This window comes from Ranitomeya imitator, chromosome 3 (assembly GCF_032444005.1).
Source record: "Ranitomeya imitator isolate aRanImi1 chromosome 3, aRanImi1.pri, whole genome shotgun sequence".
Taxonomy (NCBI): Eukaryota; Metazoa; Chordata; class Amphibia; order Anura; family Dendrobatidae; genus Ranitomeya; species Ranitomeya imitator.
Genome location: NC_091284.1, coordinates 35,995,523 through 36,014,807, shown reverse-complemented (window position 1 = coordinate 36,014,807; position 19,285 = coordinate 35,995,523). Strand labels below are relative to the sequence as shown.

At 45.5% G+C, this 19,285-nt stretch overlaps 1 protein-coding gene across 1 annotated transcript in view; it reads left to right on the top strand.

The window, feature by feature from the left end:
• Positions 1-19,285, top strand: part of TTC3 (tetratricopeptide repeat domain 3) — a 200,066-nt gene that overhangs the window by 39,394 nt on the left and 141,387 nt on the right. Inside the window, exons 9-11 of the mRNA XM_069760756.1 lie at positions 5,819-5,913; positions 8,551-8,613; positions 9,035-9,089. Of these exons, the coding sequence (XP_069616857.1) occupies positions 5,819-5,913; positions 8,551-8,613; positions 9,035-9,089 (213 nt within the window). The remainder of the gene's footprint in view (positions 1-5,818; positions 5,914-8,550; positions 8,614-9,034; positions 9,090-19,285) is intronic.

Genomic DNA, 19,285 nt, shown 5'->3' with positions numbered 1-19,285 from the left:
TTCAACCTTTTTTGAGCCGCGGCACACTTTTTATACTTAAAAAATCCCGAGGCACACCACCAACCAAAATGGCACAAAATGGTGCGTCCAGGTTTGAGATGAAAGTCTGCAGTCATTCTATGTGACTGCAGGCTTCTGAATTCTCACAGCGCAAGCACTGCACACTTTCAGGATTCTCCCTTGCCGGTGGCCAGAGTGGACGGTCATGACAGCACAAGTATGTGATTTGGATACTTCTGGCCACATTCTAACTAGACGTGTCCGGCCTCAGTCAATTCATTTTCATTGTCTAGTCAGCACGTGACCGCATGTATGTAAATCACCAACATCAGAGAATTATGATAGCAGTGTGCACTGTGAGAATTCAGAAGTCTGCAGTCACATAGTATGACTGCAGACTCATCACAACCTTGGACATCCCCTTTAATGTTCCTAACAAATAAAAATGAGAATTAGTATCACAAAAAAAACACATTTAGATCCAGGTACCTGATAGATGACGTTGTTTGTGGAGTCGCCTTTTTCTTTTCATCTTCACCTTGTCCAGATGCCATGATGACTCTTCTCATCCACCGGCAGAGCTCGTTTCTGCAGACTTCCATCTTCTCCTGTCTTCTGCAGCACATCCCGACACAACAACCTTAAAGATAGCAGTGTTATTATAATGCTCCGGAATAATAATATCTGCCCTAGGCTGAGCCCCTGAGTAAATAATTGCCCCTCACTTTATTCCCAGCACATAATATGACCCTCACTGTCCCTCTTATTGTACATGCCATCCACACTACCCTCTCTCTCTTTTCTATACTTCACACTGCCTTCTCATACGGTGTCCCTCATAGAGAGCCCAGTCTCTCTACTGTGCCCCTTCATTACACTCCTCCTACTTGGCATACTGTCTCCTCCTGGCTGTTACCCTCACACTACTCAGTATCTATTATGTGTCCACTCACACTTTCATCCCCCCATACTGTCTGCACACATTTCTAATAGCCTCCTCCTGTACATCCGCCCCTGCTAACATTCCCCCCTCACACATTCCCCCGACTCCCCATACTGTCCTCACACATCCCATCACCGTTGCCCCCAGTACTGTCAGCACACATTTTTCCCCTCGCTACTGTGTCCACCCCCATCTCCCCACTCACCCCCACAGAATATATCCACTCCCCTTCCGATAGAATAAATCCATCCCCTTCCACACAGAATAAATGCACCCTGCCCCACACATGCTAAATAAATTCCAGCCCCCCCCACGTACACACTGAATAAATCCCCCCCACACACTGAATAAATCCCCCCCACACACTGAATAAATCCCCCCACACACTGAATAAATCCCCCCCACACACTGAATAAATCCCCCCACACACTGAATAAATCCCCCCCACACTGAATAAATACCCCCACACACTGAATAAAACCCCCCACACACACTGAATAAATCCCCCCACACACTGAATAAATCCCCCCCACACACTGAATAAATCCCCCCACACACTGAATAAATCCCCCCCACACACTGAATAAATCCCCCCCACACACTGAATAAATCCCCACACACACTGAATAAATCCCCCCACACACTGAATAAATCCCCCTACTCACACTGAATAAATCCCCCCACACACTGAATAAATCCCCCCACACACTGAATAAATCCCCCCCACACTGAATAAATCCCCCCACACACTGAATAAATCCCCCCCCACACTGAATAAATCCCCCCCACACACTGAATAAATCCCCCCCACACACTGAATAAATCCCCCCCACACACTGAATAAATCCCCCCACACACTGAATAAATCCCCCCCCACACTGAATAAATCCCCCCACACACTGAATAAATCCCCCCCACACACTGAATAAATCCCCCCCACACACTGAATAAATCCCCCCCACACACTGAATAAATCCCCCCACACACTGAATAAATCCCCTCACACACTGAATAAATCCCCCCCACACTGAATAAATCCCCCCCACACACTGAATAAATCCCCCCCACACACTGAATAAATCCCCCCACACACTGAATAAATCCCCCCACACACTGAATAAATCCCCCCACACACACTGAATAAATCCCCCCCACACACTGAATAAATCCCCCCACACACTGAATAAATCCCCCCACACACTGAATAAATCCCCCCCACACACTAAATAAATCCCCCCACACTTAATAAATCCCCCCACACACTGAATAAATCCTCCCCACACACTGAATAAATCCCCCCACACACTGAATAAATCCCCCCACACACTGAATAAATCCCCCCCCACACTGAATAAATCCTCCCCACACACTGAATAAATCCCCCCACACACACTGAATAAATCCCCCCACACTTAATAAATCCCCCCACACACTGAATAAATCCTCCCCACACACTGAATAAATCCCCCCACACACTGAATAAATCCCCCCCACACTGAATAAATCCCCCCCACACTGAATAAATCCCCCCCACACTGAATAAATCCTCCCCACACTGAATAAATCCCCCCACACACTGAATAAATCCCCCCACACACTGAATAAATCCCCCCACACACACTGAATAAATCCCCCCCACACACTGAATAAATCCCCCCACACACTGAATAAATCCCCCCCACACACTGAATAAATCCCCCCACACTTAATAAATCCCCCCACACACTGAATAAATCCTCCCCACACACTGAATAAATCCCCCCACACACTGAATAAATCCCCCCACACACTGAATAAATCCCCCCCCACACTGAATAAATCCTCCCCACACACTGAATAAATCCCCCCACACACACTGAATAAATCCCCCCACACTTAATAAATCCCCCCACACACTGAATAAATCCTCCCCACACACTGAATAAATCCCCCCACACACTGAATAAATCCCCCCCACACTGAATAAATCCCCCCCACACTGAATAAATCCCCCCCACACTGAATAAATCCTCCCCACACTGAATAAATCCCCCCACACACTGAATAAATCCCCCCACACACTGAATAAATCCCCCCACACACTGAATAAATCCCCCCCACACACTGAATAAATCCCCCCACACTTAATAAATCCCCCCACACACTGAATAAATCCTCCCCACACACTGAATAAATCCCCCCACACACTGAATAAATCCCCCCACACACTGAATAAATCCCCCCCCACACTGAATAAATCCTCCCCACACACTGAATAAATCCCCCCACACACACTGAATAAATCCCCCCACACTTAATAAATCCCCCCACACACTGAATAAATCCTCCCCACACACTGAATAAATCCCCCCACACACTGAATAAATCCCCCCCACACTGAATAAATCCCCCCCACACTGAATAAATCCTCCCCACACTGAATAAATCCCCCCACACACTGAATAAATCCCCCCACACACTGAATAAATCCCCCCACACTTAATAAATCCCCCCACACACTGAATAAATCCCCCCACACACTGAATAAATCCCCCCCACACTGAATAAATCCTCCCACACACTGAATAAATCCCCCCCACACTGAATAAATCCCCCCACACTGAATAAATCCCCCCACACACTGAATAAATCCCCCCACACACTGAATAAATCCCCCCACACACTGAATAAATCCCCCCCACACTGAATAAATCCTCCCACACACTGAATAAATCCCCCCACACACTGAATAAATCCCCCCACACACTGAATAAATCCCCCCACACACTGAATAAATCCCCCCACACACTGAATAAATCCCCCCACACACTGAATAAATCCCCCCACACACTGAATAAATCCCCCCACACACTGAATAAATCCCCCCACACACTGAATAAATCCCCCCACACACTGAATAAATCCCCCCACACTGAATAAATCCCCCCACACACTGAATAAATCCCCCCACACACTGAATAAATCCCCCCACACTGAATAAATCCCCCCCACACTGAATAAATCCCCCCACACACTGAATAAATCCCCCCACACACTGAATAAATCCCCCCCACACTGAATAAATCCTCCCACACACTGAATAAATCCCCCCCACACTGAATAAATCCTCCCACACACTGAATAAATCCCCCCCACACTGAATAAATCCTCCCACACACTGAATAAATCCCCCCCACACTGAATAAATCCTCCCACACACTGAATAAATCCCCCCCACACTGAATAAATCCCCCCACACACTGAATAAATCCCCCCACACTGAATAAATCCTCCCCACACACTGAATAAATCCCCCCCACACTGAATAAATCCTCCCACACACTGAATAAATCCCCCCCACACTGAATAAATCCCCCCCACACTGAATAAATCCCCCCACACACTGAATAAATCCCCCCACACACTGAATAAATCCCCCCCACACTGAATAAATCCTCCCACACACTGAATAAATCCCCCCCACACTGAATAAATCCCCCCACACACTGAATAAATCCCCCCCACACTGAATAAATCCTCCCACACACTGAATAAATCCCCCCACACACTGAATAAATCCCCCCCACACTGAATAAATCCCCCCCACACTGAATAAATCCCCCCCACACTGAATAAATCCTCCCCACACTGAATAAATCCCCCCACACACTGAATAAATCCCCCCACACACTGAATAAATCCCCCCACACTGAATAAATCCTCCCACACACTTAATAAATCCCCCCACATACTCCCCATAAACCCACCCCACGCTGAATCTTCGGTGTCTTCAGCTCCACAGCACAGGAGCACTTACCACCAAGTCTCTTCTTTCTCCTGCGCGCCGGATAGTGACGTCAGCAGCGTGATCACATGACTTGATCACGCTGCTGGCGTCGCTCTGACCCAGCGGTCAGAGCCTCAATTGTACTCGCAGCTGGTAGATGTCTGCGAGTACAATTGATCTCCGGGAGCCGGCGCGCTGCAGCTTCTCTGTGCCGGCTGTCAGCTTGACAGTCGGCACAGAGAACAGCTGACTCCCGTTCCCCCGCGGCACACCCGACCATGTGTCGCGGCACACTGGTTGAAAAACACTGTTGTAAAGGACCCGAGTCCACCTGCTACTGACACTAAGCTAAACTGATGAATTTTGTGCCAGTCGGTGGGGTGTACACTACTGGGGAGGAGGTAATTTTTTTTGTATAGTGTCAGCCTCCTAGTGGCAGTCACCCATAATTTACTGTGTCCCCTAATGAGGCGATAGAGAAACTCCAGTTATTTCCTGCTGTTATTTAACGCAGGCCTCTTTACTAAAAGTTTCTCAGTCTGTCAACAGGTTGCTCAGAAAGTGTACTGTGTATGGGAGTCACCTGACTCTACCTTGACAAATGATGTTGGGAGGATCGACCGTCTGGAATTCTAACGGTCGTTCGTTTTGTTATTCTTGAAAATCTGCTGACAAATAATTTTGGCTTGGATAACACGGGATCGATCGTCACCATAGAGTTTTGCTTTGTATGGGGAAATCGGAAGGGGGCTATTGGCCAACAGCTATCTAATGTGGATGGGGGCCAATAGGCAAGAGCTGTGATATTGGTGATTATAGAGGGCGTCTAAGACATCTCGTCATTGGTTCCAGCTTCTAGTCCATCTCTTTGGGGTCTTTTGATTGGCTGTCGTGGATAACATAAGGTTATCATAGGCCAATTGAGAAGTCTATGTCAGTTCCATTACAGGAATGACGGAATGAAAGTACAAACTACTAAACCTTCAGTGACAAAGATGAATCAGTCTGGTTGAAATAATTGATGCACATAACACGGCCTTATCAGCCAAGTGGGGGCATGGGGAGTCTCGAAGATCTGTACTCTAATGTCTGTGTCCATCATGTTCCAGGAATGTGAAAAAAAGAAGCGCTGCGGAAATGTAGCCTTTGAAAAAAGACAGTACGAATACGCCGTGAAGTTTTACACTGCTGCAATGCAATACAGGTAACTTTCAAAGTATACAATTGGGCACACAAACCACCACCAATCTGTTACCTGCGGTATCTCCCCAGGGGTTTGTTGCCCCCCAGGCCTGGATGTCATCACAATCCACTTATAGTAACACATGGCTCAGTGAAGGGAGGTGCACGGCTTCATCTACTAACCCGACATAGGTTGGCTGTGGCTTGTAATCACATTCCTGGCTTACGGAATCAATGAAGTCCCTTTTTTTTTTTTATTTCTACATGATTACAAAATTCCAGAAAGTAAAGGAACATAATTGTGAACCTGTTATCTTCTTGGCTACTAAGTTTGCCAAAATTGGATGTATCTCAATGTTTTCCAGCAACAAAGGGAGGTTAGCCTGTAAAATTGTTAGTACGTTCATATATAATAATTATAATAGTAGTAAAAAACACAACATAAAAAAAACACATGGTGGCGAGCTGAATTCATAGTTTTTCATTAAAAAACAAACAAACAAAAAACAAAATTTAAGGAACCCAATCTCTTGAACTCGTTTTCTATGTTTTAAAGATTTTTTTTTTCCATTTTGCATAGTTTTTTTTCTGTTTTATATTTGTAATTATTTTTTTTAAAGATATTTATATTCAACAAGACGCAGACTTGAAAAAGGAAATAAAGATTAGCAGATTACAATGATCACTAAGTAAATCGGTTTGTGACATAGCTGTAACATATTATGGGGATATACAAATATCTTAGATATATAACAAATAATAACCTTTTATGTAACCCCTTTTCTCCTATGCCTCATTGGGGGACACAGGACCATGGGTGTTATGCTGCTGCCACTAGGAGGCAGCAGCATAACACCCATGGTCCTGTGTTCCCCAATGATTGGCTCGGAGAAAAGGATTTTACGGTGAGTACACAAAAATCCCTATTTCTCATGTACATCATGGAATTAATGATGCTATATAAATAAATAATAATAACAATAGTGATGATCTAACAACAAACACCCAATCCCTGCATGTGTTACACCTGTCGAACAGCCGCAAGACATGGAACCGCGGGGATTCGAACATAATATTCTAGCACGCTGAAGTCACTCAGTTAGCACCCGAGCATGACGGGTAACACCTTATCCCAGCACGTTCGATTATCACTATTAACAAACTAAAATACAAAGAGGGATACATACGAGACATCAAATTAGACAGATGGGAAAGAGGATGAGTAAAGAGGTTGGAGGCTGAAAGACGACATACGACCTAGTGAATAAGTCTCCTAAATATTCCGAAGTATCCAGAAGGTGTCCCATGGGGACCAAATGAGGTTGAATCTCTCGACCGTTTCATCATTCAGAACAGCGATATTTCTGATATCTTTGAACCCGGTGTATAAGTCATTTATAGAACAATGGGAGGCTTGTTTCCAATGAGAAGCTATCAAACATCTTGCGGCCGTCAATATCTATATATACCAATCTTCCATATTATACAATATATAAATGGAAATATGAAGAGATCCCAAAAATGCAAATAAAATATAGCTTTTATTATACCACAATTAAAACAACAATTAAAAAAGCAACAATACCATTCAGTGGAAGTCGAACAGGAAAAGAACCACACATAAATGTAAATAGGTAATATAAATCAGTAATACTCATAGATCATGGCATAAATACAGGCTAAGGCCATAGTAACAGATATATCAGGATGTCATTCCATACTGCCCAGATCTCAAGATGTGTAACAAGATATAAACACACTCTATCTCAACTGTGGAAGGGCACAGATGATCCCTATATCCAAACCTAATAGAGACAGCCACCAAATGCTATTAATCCTATATGCCACTCAAAAGAGCTAAACTTAATAGTGCTTACCGCATCTTACAAGTACACCTGTTCGGCTTCCACTCACCCCGACGTACGTTTCGCCACCTGCTTCTTTCCTGTTCGACTTCCACTGAATGGTATTGTTGCTTTTTTAATTGTTGTTTTAATTGTGGTATAATAAAAGTTATATTTTATTTGCATTTTTGGGATCTCTTCATATTTCCATTTATATATTGTATAATATGGAAGATTGGTAAATATAGTGATTGGAAGTGCCCTACGTTTATATTGGACATCCTTTTGTTGTAGGCCGTCAATATCTGTAGAAGTCCAACGGTTCTTTTATATAAATTTTTTTGGGAAGATATTCGGTAAAGAGAGTTGAAGATCTGATGATTGGTCTAATTCGAAGACCATTTTCATAGTTTTCTAAGGGTTATTTTCTATTCTCTGCTCGTGAAAACAAAATCCGTTCGCAATTCACTACTTATTAATATTTGCATCCATTCCTGAGATATTAGCACTGTGCATGCACGGCCACTGCTGCTAGACCGCTGCGGTGGCCGGTATCCTAGGCAACAAATTGTATACAAAAGGTTAGCTCAAGAAAGCTGCAGATTTGAATAACTAATGACAAAAGTGCTGGTTTTGGAGAGGTTAAGGAGAGATGTTTGGGGAAAAATACACCAAAACTTTTTGAGAAAAGGATTGCTATTGGCATCTGTGCCTCTTTTTTCTTTGAACACACTTTGATAAACCTTTCGTAATGTTTTACTGGCTGCATTACAGTTTCAGATGATTACTTATTGCCGTTCTTTCTCTTTCTTTAGCCCTCATAATCATATCCTGTTCGGTAACCGTGCTCTCTGCTTCATTCGTATGTATGATTATTGGTAAGTTGTGTGTGTGTTGCAGTTACAGTTCCCATTGGTGGACAATTAAAAATACATTAGGGCAAACTTATATTTAATTGCATAATAAACAGGCAATCCTTGCACGTGTTGCACCCATCGAACGGCCGCAAGAAAACCTATTTTTCGAGCACGCCAAAGACCCCCAGATAGTACCTGAGCATGCTCAGATAACACCTTATCCCTGCACGTTCGCTCATCACTACTGGGCAACTATTGAGAATAGCCCTTTAATTCTGTTTTATATATGTATACATATATATTCTAAGATGTTAGTTTAAAAAAAACCTCATCCTGATGTATTAGGAGAAAACAAACCCGTAGATAAAACACATAAATACATATAGATGAATATAGCTACATGTAATAGACTGTGATTTATTTTTAACTAAATATATTATAGGAATGCATTGAGTGATGGGAAGAAAGCAGTTGTACTTAAGAACACCTGGTCAAAGGTGGGTATTGTCAGCATTCAGATTTTTTTTTATTTTATTACATAAAGATGGCATCTAAAAGGATTTTCTCTCCGCATCATAGGTCATAAATGATTGTTGACACTACTTAGCCAAGCCTACCATTTCTCCTTGCTGCTGCTCCGTTCATGAGATTTATCCAGGAACAGCTGTGCACTTATATGCTAATTATAGGGGTTAAAGGGAACCTGTCACCAGGTTTGGCCGATATGAGTTACAGCCATCAACTTTAAGGCCTGATATACAACTTTCTATAATGCTGCATATAAGCCCCCAACCCGACCTAGACAAACCGAAAAATAACTTTTATTATACCCACCTGCGGGGCGGTCCGGTCCGAGGGCTGTCGCTCTCCATGGCCCTGCGCCTCCCATCTTTTTATGATCGTCGTCCTCCTTCTTGGTTCATGGGGATGACGCGTCCCTGCATCACCTGCGCAGGCGTACTTCTCTAACCCGTTGAGGGCAGAGCAAAGTCCTTCAGTGCGCAGGTGCCAAGAAAGGTCAGAGAGGCCCGGCGCCTGCGCACATCAGTACTTTGCTGAAAGAAGTCACATGCGTGAGATTTCTGAAATCTCATTGACTTTGCTGGTACTGTTAAATGCAGCTGAAAAGTTGCATTAAAAAAACATGCTGCAAAAACGCTTTGTGTGAACTTAGCCTAAGAGAGCTCCAGTTTGTAGCTTGGGAAGAGTGATGGTCGTTCTTGCATTCATCACCCTACACTTTCTTGCATGTTGTGAGAAGGGTGAAGACATCTACTCCCCCCCCCCCCCCCCCATAAGAATTAGATAAAAATATAATTGGGGAATATCTTAATACTGGAACTGTTATGCCGTTGGCTAAACCCTGCGTTGTGTTAAGAGTCGCTAAAAATGGCCGACACATGAGTGATGAGAGAGGTGCTCAGTTTTACCACGCCGTGGCTGACTTATTTCAAAAGGGGTATAGCCTCCTTGGACATATATAACCTATCCACAGGATATGTCATAAATGTATAATGGATACTGATATCACCTTGCTGATCAGTTGTTCTCATCAATGTCCTAGATGTGAATGAGGAGGGACATGACCATGGCAGGCAACCTCTCCGTTCATTATCCACGTGTTTGTGGGGACCTCAGATCGATCAAACAAAATATCAGAGGTAGCAATTCCCTCGTGGGTGTTCAGTTGGGATGTGAGACGTTAGATCCACATGACATTGCAAATTGATATTCTATCAATGAACTGGCGGACACAGACCGAAAAGAGAAGCTGTGCAAGAACAATATATGGGCCCTTTGCAGCCCAAGAGCTCCTAAAAATGCAAAATTGCACCTGCTATGGAGGTATAAATGGGCCCCTTTACATCTTCGGCCCCTGTAGGTTGCACCAATGATCTGTTCGGCCCTGTATCAATGGGAAAAAGTCATTAAAGAAGCACTCCTCCCATCAAATATACAATTGCTCATTTTGCCTTTCTACCCAGCTAATTCTTCTCTTTTCCATTAGGTCTGTGACATGTTATTAAAATCTGACAAGCTGAATCCTTCTAAGCTCTATGTAATAACAGGAGATCAATTTTCCCTGCATGAGTCACTGCAAGGGTGTCTGGTGGGGGGAGGGAGCAGCTGGGTCAGGAGGTAAAGAGGGGAATGATTTTTGCAGGGACAAGATACTTCTTTTTCTACACAGAGCAGAGAAAAGAGAAGAATTGGCTGGTAGAAAGGCAAAATAAACAATTGTAAGTACACAGTGCTTTATAATATGATGACTGCAATATTTCTCCTACGCTTCATTGGAGGACACAGGGCCATGGCAGCAGCATAACACCCATGGTCCTGTGTCCCCAATGATTGGCTCGGAGAATAGGATTTTACGGTGAGTACACAAAAATCCCTATTTCTCCTACGCCTCATTGGGGGACACAGGACCATGGGTGTTATGCTGCTGCCATGGTCCTGTGTCCCCCAATGATTGGCTCGGAGAAAAGGATTTTATGGTGAGTACACAAAAATCCCTATATTCATAGGATAAAAACGTTGATGGGAGGAGCAGTGCTTCTTTAACCCCTTGATGACCTATGACTTATTACTACGTTATAGGTCATGTATCCTCCTTTGATGCGGGCTTTGCATCTTTTCCAGCACATATCAGATCAGCTGTAATTGCCACTTACAGCCACTGGTGGAATTGCGTTCCACCTGCAGCTGTTAAAGGGAACCTGTCACCCCGTTTTTTCAGATTGAGATAAAAATACTGTTAAATAGGGCCTGCGCTGTGCGTTACAATAGTGTATGTAGTGTACCCTGATTCCCCACCTATGCTACGAAATACATTACCAAAGTCGCCGTTTTCGCCTGTCAATCAGGCTGGTCAGGTCAGGTGGGCGTGGTGACATCGCCGTTTCTTCCCCAGCTTTCCGTTGGTGGCGTAGTGGTGTGCGCATGTCCAAGTGCCGAATCCACTGCGCGCAGGTGAAGAAAAAGCGCGTGATCTGCGCTATTACCCTTGTCATCGGTGGGGCGGCCATCTTCCTGAGCCCGCGCGTGCGCAGATGGAGTGCTCTGCTGCACGGGGCTTCAGGAAAATGGCCGCGGGATGCCGCGCGTGCGCAGATGGAGATCGCGGCGGCCATTTTCCCGAAGCCGAGTTTGCATCGGGGTGACAGGTTCCCTTTAACTAGTTAAAGAAAGCCCCAAGCAATATCAGTGTATATTTGTGCCATCAAAAAACCAAGCAATTGTTTCAAATGGAACATTGATCTTATGCTATGGGCAAACTTTATCAATGTGTTTGTCGAAGTTGGTATACAATATTCATGCATCCTGCAGAACAATGGACGCAGGGTGTTATCCTAAAATCTAGTACAATGGGCTCGTAGATGAGACATTAATGTTATCAGGCCTCAAAAACAAATTCACTTGCAACATACGGCACAGAAAAAAATAAAAGAAACCTGAAAGAAAGGCAAACACTTAGGGGCAAGAGCTATACATCTTGAGGGAACCAGGGGGTTAAAATATATACATACAGGTCCTTCTAAAAAAATTAGCATATAGTGTTAAATTTCATTGTTTACCATAATGTAATGATTACAATTAAACTTTCATATATTATAGATTCATTATCCACCAACTGAAATTTGTCAGGTCTTTTATTGTTTTAATACTGATGATTTTGGCATACAACTCCTGATAACCCAAAAAACCTGTCTCAATAAATTAGCATATTTCACCCATCCAATCAAATAAAAGTGTTTTTTAATAACAAACAAAAAAACCAACAAATAATAATGTTCAGTTATGCACTCAATACTTGGTGGGGAATCCTTTGGCAGAAATGACTGCTTCAATGCGGCGTGGCATGGAGGCAATCAGCCTGTGACACTGCTGAGATGTTATGGAGGCCCAGGATGCTTCAATAGCGGCCTTAAGCTCATCCAGAGTGTTGGGTCTTGCGTCTCTCAACTTTCTCTTCACAATATCCCACAGATTCTCTATGGGGTTCAGGTCAGGAGAGTTGGCAGGCCAATTGAGCACAGTAATACCATGGTCAGTAAACCATTTACCAGTGGTTTTGGCACTGTGAGCAGGTGCCAGGTCGTGCTGAAAAATGAAATCTTCATCTCCATAAAGCATTTCAGCCGATGGAAGCATGAAGTGCTCCAAAATCTCCTGATAGCTAGCTGCATTGACCCTGCCCTTGATGAAACACAGTGGACCAACACCAGCAGCTGACATGGCACCCCACACCATCACTGACTGTGGGTACTTGACACTGGACTTCAGGCATTTTGGCATTTCCTTCTCCCCAGTCTTCCTCCAGACTCTGGCACCTTGATTTCCGAATGACATGCAAAATTTGCTTTCATCAGAAAAAAGTACTTGGGACCACTTAGCAACAGTCCAGTGCTGCTTCTCTGTAGCCCAGGTCAGGCGCCTCTGCCGCTGTTTATGGTTCAAAAGTGGCTTTACCTGGGGAATGCGGCACCTGTAGCCCATTTCCTGCACACGCCTGTGCACGGTGGCTCTGGATGTTTCCACACCAGACTCAGTCCACTGCTTCCTCAGGTTCCCCAAGGTCTGGAATCGGTCCTTCTCCACAATCTTCCTCAGGGTCCGGTCTCCTCTTCTCGTTGTACAGCGTTTTCTGCCACATTGTTTCCTTCCAACAGACTTACCATTGAGGTGCCTTGATACAGCACTCTGGGAACAGCCTATTTGTTGAGAAATTTCTTTCTGGGTCTTAGGGTACCGTCACACTGTGCAATTTTGATCGCTACGACTGCACGATTCGTGACGTTCGAGCGATATAGTTACGATATCGCAGTGTCTGACACGCTCCTGCGATCAGGGACCCCGCTGAGAATCGTACGTCGTAGCAGATCGTTTGAAACTTTCTTTCGTCGTCTAGTGTCCCGCTGTGGCGGCATGATCGCATGGTGTAACATATATCGTATACGATGTGCGCATAGTAACCAACGGCTTCTACATCGCACATACGTCATGAAATTATCGCTCCAGCGTCGTAGATTGCAAAGTGTGACAGCAGTCTATGACGCTGGAGCGATATTGTTACGATGCTGGAGCGTCACGAATCGTACCGTTGTAGCGCTGAAAATTGAAAAAACCAAAGAAAAACAGGTTTGGTTTTTTTGAGCTTGAAAGGGTTCTAGAATATATTTTTGTTGGTTTTTTCTCAGCGATGAAAATTGCACTGTGTGACGGTACCCTTACCCTCTTGCTTGAGGGTGTCAATGATGGCCTTCTTGACATCTGTCAGGTCGCTAGTCTTACCCATGATGGGGGTTTTGAGTAATGAACCAGGCAGGGAGTTTATAAAAGCCTCAGGTATCTTTTGCATGTGTTTAGAGTTAATTAGTTGATTCAGAAGATTAGGGTAATAGGTCGTTTAGAGAACCTTTTCTTGATATGCTAATTTATTGAGACAGGTTTTTTGGGTTATCAGGAGCTGTATGCCAAAATCATCAGTATTAAAACAATAAAAGACCTGACAAATTTCAGTTAGTGGATAATGAATCTATAATATATGAAAGTTTAATTGTAATCATTACATTATGGTAAATAATGAAATTTAACACTATATGGTAATTTTTTGAGAAGGACCTGTATCTATCTCTACACACACACATTCATACATGCGAGCGCACACACATTATACAGTCAGATATAAATAAAATGAGTATCACTTTGTATACATTACAAAAGGTTATTGCAAAAATAGCAATAATGACCGCTATTGTGCCAAAATAATGCTAACAAAATAAAACTTAACATTGTCCATATTATAAAAACCAATATTGATATACAGCTCACAAACACCGGTCAAATACCAACATACAGTGCCCAAAATATACCAATATTCAGTGCCCAAATATTACAGACCAAATACTGATGTACATTGTATGTTGGTATTACCGTATATGAGCAATGCCCAAATAATACTAATATATGGTCGCCAAAAAATGCCAATTTCTTTATCGCCTCTTGTTGGGGGACACAGGAACCATGGGTGTATGCTGCTGCCACTAGGAGGCTGACACTATGCAAATAAAAAAGTTAGCTCCTCCTCTGCAGTGTACACCCCACCGACTGGCATTATACTCTTCAGTTTAGCTTAGTGTCAGTAGGAGGTGGACACGGGTCTTTCATTAGACCCTTATCTACCTCAATGTGCGTCGTGGACAACTGGGCCGCCGACTTCCTCAGCCGCGAGGGCCTCGCGGCAGGGGAATGGTCCTTGCATCCGGAGGTCTTCCATCAGATTTGTCTTCGATGGGGGACTCTGGACGTGGATCTCACGGCGTCTCGAATCAACAGGAAGGTTCCGCAGTTCGTCTCCAGGTCCCGCGATCCTCTCGCAGTGGGCGTCGATGCTCTGGCCATTCCTTGGTCACAGTTCGAGCTGCCCTACCTGTTCCCACCCCTTCCATTACTTCCCAAGCTGTTGAAGATGATCAAAGCGGAAGGGGTGCCGGTCATCCTGATCGCCCCGGATTGGCCCAGGAGAGCTTTTATTTTATTTTATTTTTATATAGCGCTAACATATTCCGCAGCGCTTTACAGTTTGCACACATTATCATCACTGTCCCCGATTGGGCTCACAATCTAGAATTCCTATCAGTATGTCTTTGGAATGTGGGAGGAAACCGGAGTGCCCGGAGGAAACCCACGCAAACACGGAGAGAACATACAAACTCTTTGCAGATGTTGTCCTGGGTGGAATTAGAACCCAGGACCCCAGCGCTGCAAGGCTGCTATGCTAACCACTGCGCCACCGTGCTGCCCGTAGAGCTTGGTTCGCGGAGCTCGTCAACCTTCTCGCGGACGCTCCTTGGAGCCTTCCAGACAGGCCTGATCTGCTGTCCCAGGGTCCGATCTGCCACCCGAATTCTCGGTCGCTCAGTTTAACGGCGTGGCTGTTGAGACCGCGGTTCTAAGAGCGTCCGGCCTTTCGGACCGGGTGATTCACACCATGATTCAGGCTCGGAAGCCTTCGTCTTCCAGGATCTACTACCGCACCTGGAAGGCTTACTTCCGTTGGTGTGAGTCCAACCGCGTTCCGCCTATGGTTTTTTCCCTGCCTTCTCTTTTGGCCTTCCTTCAGGCAGGACTGGATTCGGGCCTGGCTCTTAGCTCCTGAAGGGTCAGGTCTCTGCGCTTTCCATCCTCTTTCAGAAGACCATGGCCTCTCGGCCACAGATTAAGACCTTCTTTCAAGGGGTAGCCCATGCTGTCCCGCCGTACAGAGCCCCTGTGGATGCATGGGACTTAAACCTGGTACTGGACGTTCTGAGGGTTTCTCCCTTTGAACCTCTTAGGGAGATTCCTCTATCAGTTTTATCTTGGAAGGTGGCCTTTCTTGTGGCCATCACCTCCATTCGCCGCGTTTCCGAGCTGGCGGCCCTGTCTTGCCGTCCTCCGTTTTTGGTCATGCACCAGGACAAGGTGGTCTTCCGGCCCCCACCTTCTTTTCTTCCTAAGGTGGTTTCCACCTTCCACCTCAACGAGGACATCGTTCTACCTTCCTTTTGTCCAGCTCCGACTCATCCTCAGGAGCGATCGTTGAACAAGCTGGACCTTGTCAGGGCAGTGAGGATCTATCTGGACAGAACGTCCACTTTCCGGAAGACGGATTCCTATTTGGTAATTCCTGATGGCACGCGCAGAGGCCAATCGGCTTCTAAAGCGACTATTGCTCGCTGGATCAGAATGGCAATTTTGGAGGCTTACCGGGTCAAGAACAGAGTGCCCCCTCCTGGGATTAAGGCTCACTCTACCCGGGCAGTCGGCGCCTCCTGGGCGGTGCACCACAGGGCTTCCGCCCTACAGCTTTGCAAAGCGGCAACTTGGTCTTCTATCCACACGTTCGCCAAATTTTACAAGGTCCATACCTACGCTTCGGCGGACGCCAGCCTAGGCAGAAGGATCTTGCAGGCGGCAGTGGTGAGTCCTCTGACCTGATGGAAGTCTGTTTTTCCCACCCGTGGGACTGCTTTGGGACGTCCCATGGTTCCTGTGTCCCCCAATGAGAGGCGATAAAGAAAACAGGATTTTTGGTTGCTTACCGTAAAATCTGTTTCTTGAAGCCTCCATTGGGGGACACAGCTCCCTCCCAATGTTTCTGTTGTTATCTGTTTTATGACTGTTCTCACGTTTACAGTTCTCAAGTTTTGTGGTTATGGTTTTTCAACCTTGTTCTTTTCTCCTACTGCTTTCTCACTAACTGAAGAGTATAATGCCAGTCGGTGGGGTGTACACTGCAGAGGAGGAGCTAACTTTTTTATTTGCATAGTGTCAGCCTCCTAGTGGCAGCAGCATACACCCATGGTTCCTGTGTCCCCCAATGGAGGCTTCAAGAAACAGATTTTATGGTAAGCAACCAAAAATCCTGTTTTACAGTGCCCAAGTATTACAAAACAAGTACTCAAATAATACCAATCATATTATACCAATATACAATCCGCAAATAATACCGCCATACAGTGCCCATGCAATTCAATAGTGGCAATAGAGAAATATTTGGGAAAAAAAGCTATTTTCTCCCCATCTGATTGTTCAGGTGGAGTCATCGCTTCAAACATATCCAGTATCTATTTCCTACACTCCAGGTGAGGTGGATTAATAATAATAAAAAAAAAGTAAAGCAATTAAAAATTGTGCATGTCACCCCCATGTGCAGCGCCATCTCACTCCCCTGTGCGCAGCGCCATGTTACCCCCCATGCTCAGCGCCACGTCACCCCCCATGTACAGCGCCACGTCACCCCCCATGCACAGCACCACGTCACCCCCCCCCCATGCGCAGAACCATGTCACCCCCATAGCCTCGCCATGCCCGCCTAAACATCCCATACACATGAAAAGAGAACGTCACGTACTCACCTCGGTCCTGTTCCGCGGCGCTCTTCTTCTCTTCCTGCCTCTGGTGCGCGGACTCTCCGGAGTACACAGCTGACTCGATGAAATGACGTCATCGTGTCAACTGTTTCACACGCTGATTGGTGGAGGAATTGGCTGGAGGCCCCTCCTCCACCAAACGAGTCAGCGGCGCAGTGCAGATGGAGACAGCGGGCGGGCACAGTGCGGCCCGTGGACCTCTGGTTGCCAGCCCCGCTGCTGTCTCGGTCCGAGGGCCGGACTGAGACAGCCAGAGGGCCGGCTGTGGCCCATGGGCTTCACTTTTTTCACGTCTGCTGTAAAGCATAACTCGAAAAACAATGGGAAAATTGCGTTTTGGGGGGGGGGGAAAAATCCCGTTTTTCAGAACATTATATGGTAAAATGGTGTACCGTAATTAAAAACTGCAACTAGTCTACCAAAAAACTAGCGTTTGAAGTAAAATTAAAAAAAAAAAGCGCAAAACTAAAAGGTAAAAAAAAAGCTCAAAATGTGAATAGAGCGAATATTAGGGCCTTTTCTCACAGTTTGGATTTTATGTAGATTGTTTTTCCTGCCCTGTATTTAGCCGTTAGTTATTTTGGGCGGATTTCACACAGAAAAATTGAAACTCTCCGCAATGTATGAGAATGACGCTAATGTTTGTGGCAATTGGCATCAGAACTGCGAGGGTAGGTAAGTGTGAGGGTGAAACCGAATGTACGTTTTCAGTAAAATTTGATGTTTACATTTACGCAACGAAGCCCGAATTTAACGAGACTGTCGGATGCCTTCTCTGTAAATTTTACGAGTGGGAAGTGAGTCCCTGTGTGAACGTAAGATTGATTTTTTTCTTTGATTATATTTTCTGCGACAAAACCTGCTGGTGTGAGGAAACCTTTATCACACTGTTTACACTGCTGCATTAGAACAAGACACTGCTACATCAGTGCCCATGTATTGTACGGGGCGGTGAGGAGGCGCCCACTTTCCTCACAAGTTACCTCACACCACTCAGGCTGCCAACGGTTTTCCCGCCATCCGTTCAGCCAGTGAGAGAGCCGGGTTCGGGTCACGTGACCAGTCTCGGCTGTTATCACTGCATCCTGTTTGTTGTGTGCAGCTTTCTTAGCCAATGAGAGCGCAGGAAATGGGTCACCAGTTTCCGGGTGTGGTATAAATAGCTGAGGCGTCCGGACTGACCGCATAGTGTAGGATTCGGTGTGTGGTCTGTCATGGTGCCGGCTTCACCGCCCGTATGCTGGCACCGCCGCCTGTCAGCTGAGGAGCCTTCACCCGAGCCTCAACCCTGGCAATATGGTGATTATTTGGCCAAGCCAGCGAGGGTTAAGTTCCTGGGCTTCACCAGGAAGAGCAGGAAAAAGAAGGTTTGTGTTGTGTTCCTGTCAGGAAGAGCAGACATGTCTTATTCAAGGCAAAGTGTCTTCAAAAAATATAAAAATGAAAAAAAATCTCTCTCCTCTATATCTACTATATAATTGTCTAAGGGTCACTTCCGTCTGTCTGTCCGTCTGTCTGTCTGTCCTTCTGTAACGGTTATTCGTTCGCTGATTGGTCTCAGCAGCTGCCTGTCAGGGCTGCCGTGACCAATCAGCGACGCGCACAGTCCGGAAGAAAATGGCCGCTCCTTACTCCCCGCACTCACTGCCCGGCGCCCGCATACTCCCCTCCAGTCTGCCCTCACACAGGGTTAATGGCAGCGGTAACGGACCGCGTTATGCCGCGGTGTAATGCAGTCCGTTACCGCTGCTATTAACCCTGTGTGACCAAGTTTT